The sequence below is a fragment of the Toxoplasma gondii genome, chromosome XI, assembly GCF_000006565.2.
Source record: "Toxoplasma gondii ME49 chromosome XI, whole genome shotgun sequence".
NCBI lineage: Eukaryota > Apicomplexa > Conoidasida > Eucoccidiorida > Sarcocystidae > Toxoplasma > Toxoplasma gondii.
This window is the reverse complement of record NC_031479.1, coordinates 901,842-918,807: the sequence shown is the minus strand read 5'-3', so window position 1 is coordinate 918,807 and position 16,966 is coordinate 901,842. Positions and strand designations below refer to the sequence as shown.

The window sequence follows — 16,966 nt, the reverse complement described above, 5'->3', positions numbered from 1 at the left end:
TAAGACGCGCGCATGCATGCGGCAGCGCCGCGCATGCAGCCATTTGACGGCGTGTGCAGCAGTAATTCTCAGTGTGACTAAGCTCTGCTATTACAGTGGAACTTGGATCCGCACGGCGCTGGACAAGAACGGAAGGGGACATGCAAATGGTGGATCCTTCGTCTTCAGTACATTCATTTATTGAAAAGGTGTCGGTTTAGCCAGCTGCTATAAACTTCGCGGGCAAGCGGGTACGAACCGTTCACGTCGCACGCAGGTGTCACGAGAAGCAGCTTTTGCCGGACCGTCGTAGAAATGTTGCGGGGGGGAAAAACGAGGCTCTGTGTAACCCGGTGTCTCAACGTACAACTAGATTCGGCTGAAACTGTGGGCAACCGCCTCCAGCAAGGGTCACCGACGGCAGCCAAAAGAAAACCACAAGGCCAGAACGGTGGAAATCGGTAAACCTAGAAGCATGTGCAAAGGTCAGCAAGCCACGGGCTGAAGTAAGTACCGCATGCTGCAATGTTGACCTTCCCTCCAGCTAGAATAGCAGCAGGCTGCTACGAAAAAAGCGGTTCCACACCAGTGAGCTGCTCCAAACACGACCCAACTCCAGAATTAAGAAGAAAATCAGGATTCATGGTTCCAGAATGCGTTACGTGCACTTCATGTGGGAAGAGCCGACAGGAGGAATCTATTGAGTTTGTCGTGTGTCAACTATGGGGCAGCGGCTCCGCAGACGCTGGATATATCCGGTGCATGCTGGACTGTTGCGCAGGTTGTATAGTACCAAAAGGCCAATATAGATGACACGGTCAATCCGGACACGCGTGGTAAATTTTCGCTTCAGTGTAGCTCTCTTTTGATCTGAAAACTCGATGCTGTATGGACTCGAGGAAGTCTCATTCTTCTGTCATCCCGCCTTCCTGGCCCTCCTCTGCACAGTGTTTACTTTATCTCCCATGTTACCCATGGGTGTTGCGTCAGCGAGGATCCAGGTGCGTTTTCAAAATCAGTATATGTTAGCGAGTCCCCACGCTGTCGCACTTGTCTCCAGTTTGGAATGGGAGGGGTAAGAATGCTGTGGACCGTCAGTTTCTGCAGCCGCTTTCTAGGGTGTACGTGCCGGAATGTTTTTCTTTCCGTGTAAATGGAAGGCGCAAAGCAGTCAGCGTATCCTTGGTTTTCCCATCTCAGGAGCGAGTCCTCCTGAAGGTACAAATGACTCGACGGTTTCCCGTAATGCGAAGGCTTCTTGACCACCCTAAAAGTTGCAGGGATATTATTGTTCACATGTGTCTTGAAACGCATCGTTTAACGTCCGGTTCCAGAGACAGGTAATTCCTTGGGATTCAACTGTGTGAGGAGCCCGTCCACAGAAAATGCCCATGTCACCACGGTCAGGAACTTCCATGTGCACAGGGAGCTGAGGGGCCTGCGAATGTACCCACGGTGCCAGCATGATTCGTTGAAGTGTTCACAATCCATCGGCATGGCCAACTCGTGTTGAAACACTTACCCTTTATGCAGTTTTTTGAAGCGAAGCTTACAGAAAGTACATCAAGCATATGCAGCGGGAGAAGACGTGCCGTATCACTGAGTCGCGCTGCGTATCACGCCAGTGTTTCGAGCACCGGGAATTTTCTTTCTCGACTGTATTAGCTAACAGCTGCGGTGATCAAAGTGGCAAATCAGTGGAAATGCAACCTGCATTTTGGGAGGTCAACCTCACCAAGGAAATTTCATTCCCCCCACGTACGCTCCCGTCGTTGCCCCGTACACACGGAAAATAACGATGGCTCACACATTTTGGCATCCGGACGAATTTCATCGGCCCCCTGGGCAGCACCCACAAAACACGTCCAGAAATCGGGGCGTTTGCAGAACAGCATCTTCATTACCCGATCATGACCGTCACATGTGCGCAGCAAATGCAAGAATTGTCTTCCCCTTCCTTGTGCAGTGAGCCACTCCCACTATCTTTTGCCTCCTGACAATACTGAAGTTGTTTGATTCGCTCTGCCTGTCTCCCAATTTACCTGTGCCTTCAACTTCGTCCTTCCATCCACCAGAATGCAAAAATGGAGCAGCTGACATGCCAGAGAATGAGCGATAGCCCCCCTCGTGAGTAGTAAGGCTGCTTTGGCGTCTTGTTGCACTGCAAGGCACCTCCTACAAAAGGTTTGCCGTACAAACAGTGCTGTGATCGCCTCGGTCGACGTTGCATCATTTTCAATTCGCAGCACTGTACTTTAGTGCTGTCGCACATATATATGTAGTGTCAGGTGCATGTGTCGTGAAGGTTCACGGTCTATTTGTCCTGCCTCCCAGTAGGTAGAAGCAGAGGTGCTAAGGCACTGTTGGTTCCAGGCTGGTGATCCAGGAACCTCGCTTGCCGGCACAACCATCACCTTCCAGCACCTTTGTACGCGTATTCCCCACGCATGGCATCTGTATCCTTCGCACCATGTGGTGCTTTCGACTAGGACGAATCTCGCTCAACAATGCACTGTTTCAGGACGCATGCTAGGCGGAAAGACAGCGATTCAATTGATTCGGTGGAACTCTGCAGTCAACAACGCGTGGCTGCCACCGTCCGCAAGTTCGGTCGGACTGTGATGACCGGCGAATCTTGCTGGTCCGCGCACACGGCTTGTCTCGGCTTCACAGTCCGCCCTTCGCCTAGAAAAAAGACATCACCAAACACGTCGTATCACTGACTCACTCTCATTTATTCTCAGCACAGATGGAGTAGAAAGCATGTTATCTCCGATAGTTTACCTTCCACACCACGACGCGCATACTTTTGTAGAGCGAGTCTACGTACTTGACCGTCCAAACGGCGCGGGTGTTGCACGTTTCGTGAGGTGGCGGTGAGCTTGTGACTGAACACCGCACACAAAGACTTCTCTCAGTGTCCCGGTCCGCGTTTGTGATCTGCCTTACCATCGAAACAGCACGGGCTTTTTATTGCGAACTGTTTCATGGCTACGCGTCCTGTGAGTCTGCGTCAGTGGCTCGGGAAACAGACGTTTCTGGGACGTTTGTGGGACGTTTTCCCTTGAAACTCTACGAACTAAAGGGGGATCCAAGGCTCGCGGGTTGACACCACTGCAACGATCGACGCCAGTGTGGTAGGGCTGCAGACTGCACCGCAGCAGCGTTTCGAGTTCTCTTTGAAGAGGTGGTTTTATTGCAGTTTGGTCCGTCCGCGGATTTTCTTCCTCTGTGTGTCCGTCGAGTGCTGTTTCCTTCCGTTTTCCCGTACTTGCACGGTTCCAAGGATTAGCCAGCCATGACTGAAGACAGGGCTAGCGACCCTGGCTGGGAGACAGTGGCCTTCCAGGCGCCTTCTCGGCTTCCACGAAAGCCACAGAGGACGAGCGCACGCCCTATGTTCCACTGTTTGCTTCGAGTTACTTTCCTCTTTGCGCTTTCGTTTTTGTGTCTGACTGCATCTGAGGGCACAATGCCAGCCTACGAAAATACGCTGCAGAGGGCACAGATAAACGACGGACAATCCCATGCGAGACATGGCAGCGAGAGGCTCACCGAAGAAAGCGCCGCATATGTGCAGCGTGAGGCGCTCCACGAGGAGGGAGCGGCAGAGCAAGCGACGGTCGAGGGAAACCAAGAAAGAAAACCAGACAGTCGAACACGGAGAGACGTCGACGGAAAGATACCCTGTCTCACGCAAGCTTGGAGTGCGACAGGGGAACAGAAAGAGGATAGTTGCACCAATCTGTTGAAGGCAGCGGAGGCAGGAGTGCGCAGGAGCGCCTCGTCGGTCCTGGCAGAGGGTTCAGAGGAGAGAAGTAATCTCGGCTTCCTACAGTGGAATGAGGGTGGAGGAGCCCGGCCTTACAGTTGGCGAGTCGCACAGACTGCTGGTCGAGACGATTCAGTACCAGTTGGTGAAAAACTCATGCGTAGAGACAGGGAACAGGTGGGAAGCATTAACCATCACGGGCACCAAGAAGGAAATCGTGAGGGGAAGGCAGGTGATCAAGTCTTGGAGAGTGGTACGATGGATCTCTTTGATGAAGAAGATGACCCTAACCCTTCTTTGTACCTTTCTGACGGAGACGAGCCAGCTGCATTGGCCGATCCCGAGGACGAAGACTTCATATGGGGAGACGAGGACGAGGACGGTCCGTTCCTGGATGGAGATGCGGACGAGTATAGTCTATCTTACGATGTCGATGCAGCCGAAGATGCTTTGAACCTACGGGAGAACGAAGACCCACCAAACGAAGGTGGCATGAATGTCGACCAGGAGGCTGATGAGCCGTTTGGAGTCGACGCGGAGGCAGACACGGAAACAGCTAACGCAGCCCACACAAGGCCACCTGACCACTTCCTGCAGCGCTACAATGATGACGTGGTTCCTTCACCAAGAGCGACGCCGCTACCTGCGGATGCAGAGGAACCCTTCGTCTCTGCTTCAACTGCTGAGGTCAATGGGCTTGCTGAGAGGAAAGAATTCGCAAAGTGGAGCCAGGACACCGCGCCGTTAGTCGTGCCTAACAAGCATGAGGAAGGCGATGGCATAGGCTATCAAGGCCTCGTCAACATCTCGGAAAACGAAAGTAGCTCGCCGGCACGCACACCCCGTGGGAAAGCAAATATTCCAAAACCGCCAATGGGATGGAGTTCATGGTACGAGGCAGGCGACGTGCAAGGAGCAGCGTGCGAGAAAAGTGTTCAGCGCGTCATTTTTCAGGGCGGTGGTAGATTAATTAGCCACGATGTGTATAATGTCTTATCACAGCCAGACAGTCTTCAAAAGCGCGTTGCCACCATTAGATGCTAGGCCCCGTAAACTTGTTGATCACAAGGCGCACAGTGTGAAAGTCGATGCTGGCTTGCTGATGGCGGAGGAATTTGGAAGGCGAATGGCATATTATGTGACAGGGGTGCACTTTGTCGACGTTCGTATTGTGTCGTGTTGGCACTTTCCAGAGGAACACTTTGGTAATGCTGGATGAGCAACACGAGAGAAGCCCCAGCAGCTGGCAAGAGGGTGGAAATCAGCAGAGGGGAAGGAAAAAGTAGATACAAACACAGACGGAAGAAATTAGTGGAGCACAGTTGCCAATCTGAGGGAACTAGCTATACGTGTCAGCACAGAAAACTCGGAGACACGCGGACTGCTTGGAGGTGTTGACTGTACCAGGTTCGTTATCAGCAGTGTGCCAATACGTTTGTAGTCGATTTCTGTAATGAAGATGAATAGTTGTGTGAGTGACCGCAACTGTCCATTTGCCCGAGCAGCATACAGTTTCGCTACGCGTGTGTGCTGCGATTGTGTGTGCTTTCCGTTTCTTGTCAGGAATAGATTTGAGTGTGACTTGTCGGAGCTAAATGAGAAGCTGGTCATGGACACTGCGCTCGCACTCGAACAGTCCGGGCTGCACGCAGCCGGGTACGAGTATGTCATGCTTGACGACTGCTGGAGCATCAAAAAAGATGAGGTAGGGAAGAAAACGAACCAATCTAGAGATTTTGGCGGAGAGGGCACATAGTGCGCATGACGAAAGAAAGGGGTAACCAGACAATAGAGAACAGAGAGGCGCAGGCACGCATCGAGAGACGGACGCGGCTTCCACACTCGGGCAAGAATGAACGAACGAAGTCAAGTCGTAGTGAAGCTGAGATGACAGCAGTGATATGTTTGGGTGAAAGCAGACAGTCGTTACATCGTTGATCGCCGGCGGACACAAACTATTGTTACCACACGATAACGACGTGGTGCCAAGGGTGAACCAGAGTAGCCCGAGTGGAGTGCAAAGATCATAATCAAATCATCTGTCTTACGTATGGCGGTTCTAGATGATGACTGTTGACCATACCTTGTCTCCGTGTAACGCCGCCGCTCGCATAGTCCGTGTGTGCATTCATGTGCTCCTGTGTTTTGCTCCTAGCACACCTCCGTAGAACAACACGTGACCGAGAGTGCGGGTAGCGTCATTTGAACGACGGTCATTGTTTTTTGTGACTCTTCCGCCTCAGCGGCGTAGTCATGGGTGGTGTTCACTCGCGCCTTGCCGATTTAGCCAGTTTGGTGACGGAACAAGGTCGAAGAGTTGTGGCAACCGGCTATTGTTTGCTTTCCTATAGGGATAAAAAGAAACTGTTGCTGTTTGAAAGGAGCTGTTACCGTGAACACGAGTGCCAGGTGCCCACTCCAATTCTTCGTCTAAGGGCCAGGAATTCCGTCCGCTTTTCGCTGCCCTGTGTTGCCGAACATCGGTGCTTCCTCGCGGGGGATTGCGTCCGATTGGCAATATTGTTCGTGTCGTGTGGTGTGCCAGGCGCCTGAACGCTGTCCTATTTTCCTGTGGTATCGTTTCCTCGGCTGTCACAGGAACGTGGGGCCAGAGAACCAATTGTTTGGGATGCCAAGCGCTTCCCCAATGGCATGCCGGCTCTCGCGTCATTCCTCCATTCTCGTGGATTCCGCTTCGGGCTGTACACGGACAGTGGATCCAGAACCTGTATGGGGTAAGTACGAGGGAAGCAAGGGAAAAGCAGCTGCGAGGTTTAAGAGATATGGACGAATGGAAAACGCAGACTGTATGCTTGTTAGAGTCGATACATCGGATACTACAGCTGAGGATAACCAGAGTTTGTTTTTTTCGCATTGCGGACACACATACACACTTTTCCTATACAGATAGCTTTATATGGAAGCATATACCCATGGTCAGGGTATTATGGTATTATCCACGCGCGTGTTGCTTTACTCAGGTATATCGGGTCAGCTGATCACGAAGAACAGGATGCAATGGCATTTCAGTCTTGGGGAGTCGACTTCTTGAAAATCGATGGGTGCTACGCGGAACCGTCGGAGATGGGCATGCTTTACAGCCGGTGGTCTCCTGCTTTTGAATACGCGGCTGCGGCGAATCCGGATCACAAGCAGACAGTTGTCCTCAGCTGCAGTTGGCCTGCCTATGTGCACAACCCTACGGACTTCGATTTCAAGCTGATTGGGGTGGGAAAGGCGCAGACGAAGAAACAGCAAAAGCCACGAAGTGGATATGTCGGAAACACACAAAGACGCATGTTCGTATACACTAGCCTCTGGCAACAAGAACCCACAAGTTCTACATAATAGTGTGCCGAACCTGGGTGGTACTTGGTAATGTGGCAGAGAAGCAGATAATTCGACGACAATGCCCTAATTGTAACAGGGTTCGTGTGCCCTTTTTGGCATGCCCTCAGGAAATGTGTGATACGTGGAGGATTTTTGACGACATCCAGCCCACATGGGAGAGTCTGTCTGCAATCATGAAGTTTTGGGGCGACAACCAAGGCATTTTCGCGAACGTCGTGGCGCCGGGGAGATTCAACGATCCAGATATGTTGGAGGTTGGAAACGGCAACTTCTCCACAGCAGAAGGTAGAACTCAGATGAGCGTGTGGAGTATCGTCGCGGCTCCACTGATTCTTGGCAACGACGTACGCAACATGACTCCCCAAACACTTCAGGTGGGTGAAGCAAGGAAAGCAAGGAATCTACAGTTCTGCATCCCTGTTTTAATAGCGGTGTTGGCAGCCAGAGAGCCTTCTCTGAGGTAACTGAGTAATTCAGAAGGGATGCTTAGCATAGTTGCTGCCAATGTTGTGGCGGCATGGTCGGCATGACGGGTACGACCGGCTAGCTAGGAGTACAGGAAGAGCTCTCGTTCATGAAGACAAGTTTAGGCATGAGGAGTCTGCCAGTGATCGAGGCATTTATGTGTATACGCGGACGCTAATGAGTGTAGCGCGTTCCAGCGGTGGTTCAGTGGCCAAGAAGTCCTTTAGCAGGGTGCCTGCTTCGTTCTTCGCATGAGTGTCGTGGAGAAGTGTCTTCTGCAGCTAAGACACCAACTGTTCGCCTTTTGCGTCCTTTCATAAACTGAAAGACCTTCTTTTGTGTCCATTTTCGGGAGTGCACCGCACCGGCGTAGAATGCGACGGATTCCAGTGACTCGTGAGTTACTGTGTTTGATACTGGAGGCGTCGTATGCATACAGATCCTGGCGAATCCCGAGGTTATTGCAGTGAATCAGGACGACCTGATTCTCGAAGGTCTGCGGGTGTTCGAGTCTCCTAACACTATGTCGATTTGGATGCGCCCACTGGCTGCCGGTTCGACAGCTGTGGCATTTGTCAATCTCTCGTCCAAGCCCCGAAACGTTACCATCAATCTGTCCGAGCTACAGAAGGCATACTGGGAGTCGTGGTTGCCCTGGAGGCGCCGTAAGCTTCTGCGGCTTCTGGACAATATACCGCCAGCAGACAGAGAAAGGTGAGGTTTGGAAGCCAGCGCGCACTGCTTCTCTCTTACCCACCTGACTCAGCGCCTGGCGCAGAAAGGGATCCTTCACTACTTCCGTTGTGTTCAGAGGGCATTTATAGAAGTCGGGAGTGTCGGTGTTACGAAGCGTAAAGCAGAGCGAGAAGGTTTCATCGGAACATCCTCATTCCACAACCGGCATTAAGAGAATTAGGCCATAGATAGAGCATAAGCAGTATTAATCAATTAAGGTAACTAAAACCGAGTGGACTGCGTTCTTCTAGGTCACAGCTACTCGAGGGAGTATAAGAAAAACGCGCAGTTTCGCTTACGACAGAAGAAGCACCATAGACGCTCTGATTTTGTTATGAAAGCGTGGAAACGAGCCATAGTTTTCCAGTAATAGCCACGGAAGTAATAACTAGTAGACGCTAACGGCTGCGATAGTTCATCCGATGCGATACGCGAAGCCAGTACGCATCTTGCGATGATTCGGAGTCTACAAAAGTGGGCGAGATTCGCAGCAGCGGAGGTCTAGAAATGCAGCGGGTGAAGTCGAACGACTAAAGAAGTGACTGTTACGTAAGTAGTTTCCCAGCGACATATTTGTTTCGCTTGAATTAATGCTGTTTTTGGAAAGTGACTGCAGAATTCTGTGCACGCTACTTGGCAGGCTCGTGCAGGTGCATTTTCCTCCCGTGGACAACGATCCCACAGCGCCTTTCGGGTGCACTGTCAGGGATGTATGGCTCGGCCTAAATTTAGGGTTCAAAGAACGATACATCGTATCCCCATACATCTTGGCTCCTCATGATACGTTCATGGTGATCATCAGTGGATGCACACTGACGGGAGAGCCCCATCGATTCTCTTCCGCTAACGATGAAACACAGAGTCCAGAACTACGGAAAGCAGGCGTTCGTGAGCGAGACGAAAATACCGGAGTTCGACGGGAGAACAATAATGGTGAAGCACGTGGAACCGAACCAGATATTGACATACTCAGTGGACATGTCAGCGTGGCAGGACACGTCGAACAAGTCAGGGGAATTACGGGAAGCGGAGAGCAACAGAGAAACTCACCGAGACAAGCTGTGGGGGAGGAAGCAGAAACATACCCCGCTGTGGTGGCAAACCAAGGCAACATTCCCGCTCATTCGCTGCGTTCGCGGATAGACAGGGAGATGTAGGAGACGACGAATGGTTTAACAACCGGGAAGGAACGGTAAGAGACAAGGCAGGTCTCCCACCTCGATGGTGGTTCCATTGACGGAGCTGAAATAAGTTCTGAAGTGAATTTGATGTCTACTGGCTGCTCGTGTGGCAAGGAAAGCTACAGTATGAGGTACACACTTTTTCCGGACTGTGGGGAGATGTGCCGGTATCGGAATGACCTCGCCTCAAATAGACACTCTGCCAAATACTGCAGCGAAAAATGGGTAGAAGAAATAGATAGGATGAAGGAAACGTAGAAGCTATAACGAGGTAGACAGGCGAGAATGTTGTGCGACTCTGGCATTTTGATGGTTCCTTACTAGGGAAGACAATAGTGCAGGCAGAGGCGCTCCCTGCTTTTTGCAGAGGCTATTTTCCTTTGTACACGAGGACCTTGTTGGTCATTGGTACAACACTGTTTCATATTAAGAAGTTAACGTTGCGGCAGGGAAGTACTGACCGCAAGATTTTTCCGCATGCAAATACGGAAATGAAACATTTTTAGAAATAAACAAGGGGCGTTTCCGTTTCACCCAGAGGGACTTTTCGTTATCTCAGCAAAGGCGTCTGCTTAAGACACACGCAAATGGCGTCGACTGCCCAGCAGCGTTTACGATTATTTTCTCGTTGCTCATGATGTAAAAGGACCCCTTCCCCAAGCCGCATGAATTGTCGGCTAGGGAGTGCAAGCGAAAGAGAAGAAAATCCGTGTTCCCAAAATGTTCAACGGTTAGAAGCCGGACCTCTCCGTGAAGGTTGTAACTAGGAGGCGACTGCTCAATGCAACGTCTACTGTGGACAGACGGTCGTTAACAAGGACCGAAGTGTTTCAAAATTTTATCTCGTCGAAACGTACGCTGTGGCAGCCTTGCAGCCAGTGTGACCGCCGCTTCGATTTAGTCTGCTGCATTCAGAGGCATCTGGATGCGCGTGTTCGGGGAGTGCCTCCACTCTGGAGATGTTTACCGCGTTCGTGCGTGCTAATACGTTTACATCTGAAGAAGCGAGGGGTTGGCTTTGCTGGTTTCTTTCCGGGGCACGCCCTTTCGAAAGATAAGTAGGGGTCTCTGTTCCTGGAAATAACCGACGGCGCCGAAGTTTGATCCTAAGTGATCGACGCGCAGGTGTGGCACTAAAGTGAACAAAGAATTCCGAGCGTTTCGTAATGTTCGAATTTCGCACCCGCACGGGTTCCACAAGTCGTGAAGATTCCTGTGCTCCTGCGAATTCAATTTTGCCGTCTCAAGGTTTCAGGAGGTACAGTTGCCGCCGACAAAAATTGGACACCTTGCACTGGAAGACACGGAAGCAGCAAGTCGATCACGTTGTACAAGTGCCTGCCTAACAATTTCGAGATTTTGTTAGCGGCCGATATCGGCCTCCACACAGACACGCAGTGTATGAGTAAAAGCGGTCCGAATTGCTCGGGTAACTGTCCTGTGTAGTTGCGGAAGAGTTTTGATTCTATGTCGACTTACGTCCGTCCGTTTTCTCTAGCACGTTCCACTCTAACAGCACTCGGTTCAACAGCACAGGTCTACGGCAGCTGCATGGGTTGGCCAGTTCCTAGCCGGACGTGGTACTCTATTCCTCGTTCGGTGTCTGTCCGTCTCTCCAGTCAAACGAGCGGCTACAAAAGTTGCGAAGAATTAAGCTATTTGTGGTGACATCAAGTCCATCTAATCCCCTCGTGTAGCAAACGAGTGCCGGCTGCTGCTAAACACGTTTGTTGTTGTACCAATTCGGGGACAAAAAAAAGAAAGGGCACCCACGGGCCGAAATGCGAGCTAGTTCCTCCAGCGTGTGGACGGAAAAAAATCAAGTGGGAAAAGCACAGCATTATTCAGGCTCTCTGTTGAGTTCCCCTCAGGATACGCATTACATACTCGGTTCTCCATCTGCTCCTCCCCCTCCTTTCGACGGGCCTGTCCAGCTTCTCCAAAATTCCACAATCGTCACACGTAGATTTTCGCCTACGGACATTGCATGCGTCGTGAGCCGCTCGTATGTTGCATGTGAGAATTTCACCCAACCTTTCCCTCGGTCCATCGCCTCTTCTGCAGAGCTGTGCACACATGCCAATCGAAAGGCGAGTCCGCAGCCGTATGAGAAAGTAGCTTTTCAAGATTTTACATTTACCTGGCCTGCAAGCGACCCGGAGCTGCCGCCTATGTAGCCTTTCTACTGGTTCCCCCTACAGCTCTATTTCTGTCGAATTCGCGATTTCTCTCTGCACTCGTCTTCTGCTGTCAGCATCTAGAAACGGACGAGGTTTGCGTCTAGACGCAAAAAGCGAGACGCGATGACGTAGATTCACTGAAGAGAAATGTGTGTGCCGCAGACGACGCTCGGCTCCTCTTTTGCGGACATCAAGGAAGACAAACATTCGCTCGCTACGCTGCAAGGAAAGACAGTTGCTTGCTCTCCGTACACGGCAGCGGACAAACTCGAGATCTGCCCACAAGTGTGCCGCACCTCAAAAGGTGAACTGCCCAATCCACCGAGACAACGGTGGATTGAATATTAAGCGGTGCATGTATTATAATCCAGCTGTGGAAGCAAATTAACACTCATCCATAATGACCGCTTTACGTGGATACGCACGCAAACGAAGCGAGCGGCTGGTCACTGAAAACTTGTGAAAAATGTTTTCTTTGAATGTGCAAAGACAGAGAACGTTTTCCACCTACACATAATCGCGAAGTTTCACACCCAGTCATGGACACTTCAAGATCTCTCTTCCTCTTTTTTCTTTCTCTTTTCTCGTTTTTTCTTTCTCCGTTTCGCGTGTTTTCTCTTTTCCTCTTGACTTCTTTCTCACTTTTGTTCGATCTCTTCATCTATTCTTCTCACCGTGGGAATGCCTCTTGGACTTTGCCGGCGACTGACGAAACTGTGCTCGGAACCGCCTCTGCCGCTCGTTTGCACATTTCCATCCTGACATGAGAAACAAGAGTTGCCACAGACTCTGTATGCCAGTTCCTCCGCTGCCGAGGCTGACTCAGCTCTCATGAGGTGATGCCCACAGCCGTTACTTCCAGGAGGCTCGGCCTCACCACCAATGCGAACGCACGTATCCTGTGAAGTATGAATGTGTTTCAGACATCTCTCGTCTTCTATCCGCATGAGACGCATTCGTCGACGCATACGGCACCCGATTTAGCTAAACAATCTTCTACCTCCATGCACACCTCCCCACTGTGGATTTCATACACTGCACCGGGAACCTATCGAAACACCCCTTGAGACGGCCGCACGATGGTACGAAAACGAGGGTGTCCTGACTACAGGCGATGTTCTGGACACCGCCAAGCAGTGCAACAGCAAATCGAGTAGAAAAAGCATGGTAGCAGACACTCTACCATGTTCAGAAACTATATATATATATATATATATATATATACATATATGTTCTCTAGTGACACAAAACACCCTCGGAGGTCAGCCTCCTGATTGGCACATAGGACAGAAGGCTTGGAGAAGAACCGGAGAGCGAGTGCGTTCCCTGAATAACACGAATGTTGCTTTGGTGACTAGCATTTTTCAGTGAAGATTCCTTTCAGTGATGGGTGCGTTTTGTCCCTGGAGACTGCTGTGTAACTACCCTACACAATTCGCTTTCGCCAGCCTCGCAGGAGACACCGCCCGAAACGACATTTCCAGGCTGCTTCTGCCGATCTAAAACTGTCTAAGAAATGCAGTGTTTTGGAGACTAAAATCACGAGAGCCCCGAGCCTCGCTGTCCTCTTTGCCTACACGTGGTTGCCGACATCCTCCAAAGTCCCCCGAGGTGTCCAGAGCTCGTCCTCCTCTCTGGCTTTGTCGCTTTTCTCCTTTCCTCCGTCTGCATTCATCCTCGCGTCTCTCTCAGCTTCTCCCTTGTTGTTGCCAGGTCCGCCTGCGGCGCGTCGCCGGTCTCCGTCCTGCGGGTTCCTCAGCCCGCCGTCAGTCCCCCCAGACGCCTCCGGTGGAGACACGCTAGGAGTGCCTGTGTAGTACTCCAGCATGCCTTCTTGCCGCGAGAGAAGAAATGGATTACACGCCTGGAGAGGAATCTTCAGACCCAACCAGTAGCAGTCGCCTAGATGTCACACACAGCGAGGGGGACACAACATGCACAAGACATCCCAACAGACGCCCAAGAAGTCCCGTCAGCATGCACAGAGTGTCCTATTAGGGGGGTGAGTCTCGATGGACAAATGAGAAAGAGAGGGGCGTTTGAAGGCGCAATGATCAGACTTGAAGAACTGGAGAGGGCTCGCATGCGATAAAACACAAAAACAAAGAGAAGCACAGGCAAGAGACTCCGTATGCATGCACGACCTCCCAAGCCCCCACCCAGACTAGCCAGTGCTCATCTGCAGTTCCTTCTACATCTGTGGGGGTGTCAACGATGCGTCGTATTGAGCGAAGTGTCGATCTCTACTCTCATCCAATACAGTGCACTAAAAGAGACAATGCATCAACCATGACTAAAAAATCTGGTAGCCTTCACGGCAGGTCGGCAAACCCAAGAATAGCGGTGAGGCATCGACGTGAGACAAACGGAAAGTTTAATCTGAGCCCATCGCTCCTGCTGTCTCCACGCGTGCAGCAAAGGGGAAACATAGACACATCTGGATGGTGAATGCTTCCCACTGCTTCCGATACCATTGTACCTTGTCGTTTTTTATACACTGTATTAAGCTCGTTCTACACATCTTTCACTGAGTCGCTACGGAGTCGAAACAAGGGGGAGTCCGTGGTGAGCTGTTCCCGCTGTCGCTATCGCAGCGTGTTGACGCTCTGTGCAAACATGTGGACTGTGAAGGCCGGAAGGAAAGAAGCTTCTTTTCGAGAAGTTGTCACTGCACACGGAAGACTGGTCGTCGAGCTCGAATCTGAATGCTTGAGATATATCGATTGTGCTCTGAGGAGAATCCTGATTACGTACCGACGCAGAGGTTTAGATCCTTTTCCTTTCCACGCTTGAATTCGATGAACTGCACAGGAACGCTACACCGTCCGTTCTGTTCGAGCTCCGTGAGAATGGGTGCGGCAAGCTGGGGCGTCGTCAAACTCCCCGACAATTTCTTCACATAAAGACCCTTTCCATTCGTCCGATTGCGACTGGAAGAGGTTCCCCCCACAGCGCTCTTCGCCTCCTGTCCATCTCCCGCGTCTCCCTTGTCTCCTGTTTCCTTGTCTCCAGGAGTCTGTGAGGCGGCATCGCCCTTTCCGAGTTTGGCTGCAGCGGCGAGGAAGGCAGAGACCTCGCGGTGGACTTGATTGTGGACCACGTTGGGAGTCATTTGTCTGAGGACGAAGCCATCGAAGAAGGGTGAGCGCGAGGCGAGACTCATGCTGTCGAGGACCTCCGGGGACACCAAGAGAATGCCTGCGCCTTCATCGAACTGACCGTAGCAGACTTTCTCGCCTGTCTCCGGAGCTGTGAAAGACACACCCCGACAGCGGTGCACAGGAAAAGCCGGAAAAAAACGAATCCCCCGACCTCGCTTCCTCCTAGGCGCAGACGGCTGACCTTGTGGAGCGGGAGAAGGCCCAGAGGAAGAAGAAGGCGGCGAAGAAGACGAAGTGGGGGGGACTGCTGAAGAGGCGTAGAAGCCTCGGGGCGCCAGAAAAGAAGAAGCGAAGAGAGAAGTCGAGAGAGAGCTGCAGAAAAGGGGGCGAAGAGGAGAGACAAAGAGCCGAGACGAAGGCGAGAGGAAGACAGACGGAGAGAGAGATGTCGAGAAACACAAGGGCGAGAGCGACGCGAGCAAGGGCAGCGACGAGGGAACGGTAGGCCGAAGAAGATTATCAGGAAAGTGCGAGGAAGACGGAAGAAGGGAAGAAGAGAAAGGTGTATCTGATGTCTCAGATAAAGGAACACGGGGATGGTCGACGGAGAGAGACGAAGAATACATGGGGCGTCCGCGACGCAACAACGGATAAAACCAAGTCTTTGAGCAGGAATCTCCAGAGCGTCCCTCGCCTGCAGAGACAGCTGACCGGGGCGACGTAGAAGCGCTTCTGACGAGAGAACAAGGAGAAAACAAAGACGCACGCTCGGCATCTCTAGACAAAGTCCTTCGATTCCCTGTGTGAAGTTGGGAGCTAGACAGAGTCGCCAGTAGATCTGAGTCTCCACTGTTCCCTGGGGCATTGCCACAATTCGGAGGAAGAGACATCGACTCAGCGACGGATACGCCAAGGCCTGGAGAAGAACAGAAAGACGGGCCAGCGCAGGAGGCAGCAGAGGACGGTGAAACAGAAGAGGATGCCACCGACGTCGGCCTCGAGAGGAATTCTTTTTCATCAAAAGATGGAAAAAACAGAGCTTCGCTCCTTGAAGAGACAACGTCATGACCATATTCGAATGCAACGCCTCGCAGAGAAAGCGGTTGGACAGGCGGGATGCTCGCCGAAGCACATGACGAGGAAGAGGAGGAACGAGAAGCAGAAGAGAGGTCCGCAACGGCGGAAACAGCGTCGACAGGAGAAGACCTTCTCAAATTCGCCGCGAATCCGCGCCAGGAAACCTTGTCAACAGCTGCTCCGTATTCCTCAAAAAACTCTCCAACGTGAAGAGACAGGCTAGGGACGGCAAGCCGAGTCGGGAGACTGAGGGCCTCTTCTGCACTCTTATCCCGCGGCAGGGGGCATGAGAGATTCCGACTAGGCGAAGGCAACAGAGAGTGCAGAAAAGGACGGGGAGAAGGAGTGGAGGCGCGTGAAGCGACATGCGCAGAGTCTCGCATCGCCCGATCTGCATTTGTGGGACCATCCACACGGAGAGGAGACGAAGAGCAGACAGGACAGGCGGGACTGGACGTGGAAGACTGACGGAGCACGAAAGGCACCATAGTTCTGTTCAAGGAGGCATCTTCTGCAGAAGCAGAAGAGCCATAAGAAGAAGTTTCTTCACCAAGAGCCACCTTGCGTCTTCTTCCTTCACCTCCTGAAGACCGCGTAGGTGATGGCCTCTTGTCGTCCTCGCGACCCGTAAAAGCAGGAAAAGGAGTTCCGCTCAAATCCATTTTCGCTGTTGGTACACCTGGACAGTGAGACGTGGAAGGGGCTCTGTCAGAAGAGAAAGCGGGGGAAATGTTGAGTCGGAAAGCTCACAGCGGACCGCAGAACTCTCAAGAGAACATCAGGGAGTCGTCCTTTGGAAACACACGGCAGCAGAGACTCTTTTACACGCGAAAAGGCAGAGTTCTTCGAACAGGACAGAGAGTGAGACCGGCGCCATTTGCTGCAGTGAAAAATGCAACTGCAGAAATCTCCGGCCTTTTGCAAAGACGAGGCAGAACCTCATGCAGTGTGACTTTTTGTGACATACGACGAATGCAGGGCGATTGAAGAGAGGCAGCAAGAGACAGGGGAAAGAGACACAAACGGGCTGACAAAGCGGGGAAGAGATTCCACTTTTGGAGACCCAGAAGTGGAGAAAAGTGAATTTGTGCAGGTGTCAAACAACAGAACGTCGCTTTTTCGGTG

The 16,966-nt window shown here is 51.8% G+C and overlaps 2 protein-coding genes across 2 annotated transcripts; one reads left to right on the top strand and one right to left on the bottom strand.

The window, feature by feature from the left end:
- The first annotated feature begins 1,180 nt into the window (after positions 1-1,180).
- Positions 1,181-10,664, top strand: TGME49_309930 (melibiase subfamily protein). The gene is made up of 7 exons (XM_018782596.1): positions 1,181-4,641; positions 5,315-5,456; positions 6,350-6,486; positions 6,733-6,979; positions 7,210-7,476; positions 8,007-8,281; positions 8,943-10,664. The coding sequence occupies exons 1-7, from the start codon at positions 3,278-3,280 to the stop codon at positions 9,457-9,459; spliced, it is 2,949 nt and encodes a 982-aa protein (XP_018635597.1). The 5' UTR covers positions 1,181-3,277; the 3' UTR covers positions 9,460-10,664.
- A 33-nt stretch (positions 10,665-10,697) lies between these two features.
- On the bottom strand, positions 10,698-16,513 carry TGME49_309920 (hypothetical protein). The gene is made up of 4 exons (XM_018782595.1): positions 14,418-16,513; positions 13,241-13,565; positions 12,338-12,421; positions 10,698-11,549 (listed from the first exon to the last, which is right to left on the bottom strand). The coding sequence occupies exons 1-4, from the start codon at positions 16,501-16,503 to the stop codon at positions 11,363-11,365; spliced, it is 2,682 nt and encodes an 893-aa protein (XP_018635598.1). The 5' UTR covers positions 16,504-16,513; the 3' UTR covers positions 10,698-11,362.
- Between the last annotated feature and the right edge of the window lie 453 nt (positions 16,514-16,966).

Coding starts and splice junctions, on each gene's coding strand:
- TGME49_309920 (XM_018782595.1), bottom strand. CDS start 16,503: ATGGATTTGAGCGGAACTCCTTTTCCTGCTTTTACGGGTCGCGAGGAC. Junction 12,422..13,240: donor GAGGATGTCGGCAACCACGT/GTAGGCAAAGAG, acceptor TTCTCATGTCAG/GATGGAAATGTGCAAACGAG. Junction 11,550..12,337: donor GTCCAAGAGGCATTCCCACG/GTGAGAAGAATA, acceptor ATGTGTGCACAG/CTCTGCAGAAGAGGCGATGG.
- TGME49_309930 (XM_018782596.1), top strand. CDS start 3,278: ATGACTGAAGACAGGGCTAGCGACCCTGGCTGGGAGACAGTGGCCTTC. Junction 5,457..6,349: donor GGAGCATCAAAAAAGATGAG/GTAGGGAAGAAA, acceptor CGGCTGTCACAG/GAACGTGGGGCCAGAGAACC. Junction 6,980..7,209: donor TCGATTTCAAGCTGATTGGG/GTGGGAAAGGCG, acceptor GCATGCCCTCAG/GAAATGTGTGATACGTGGAG.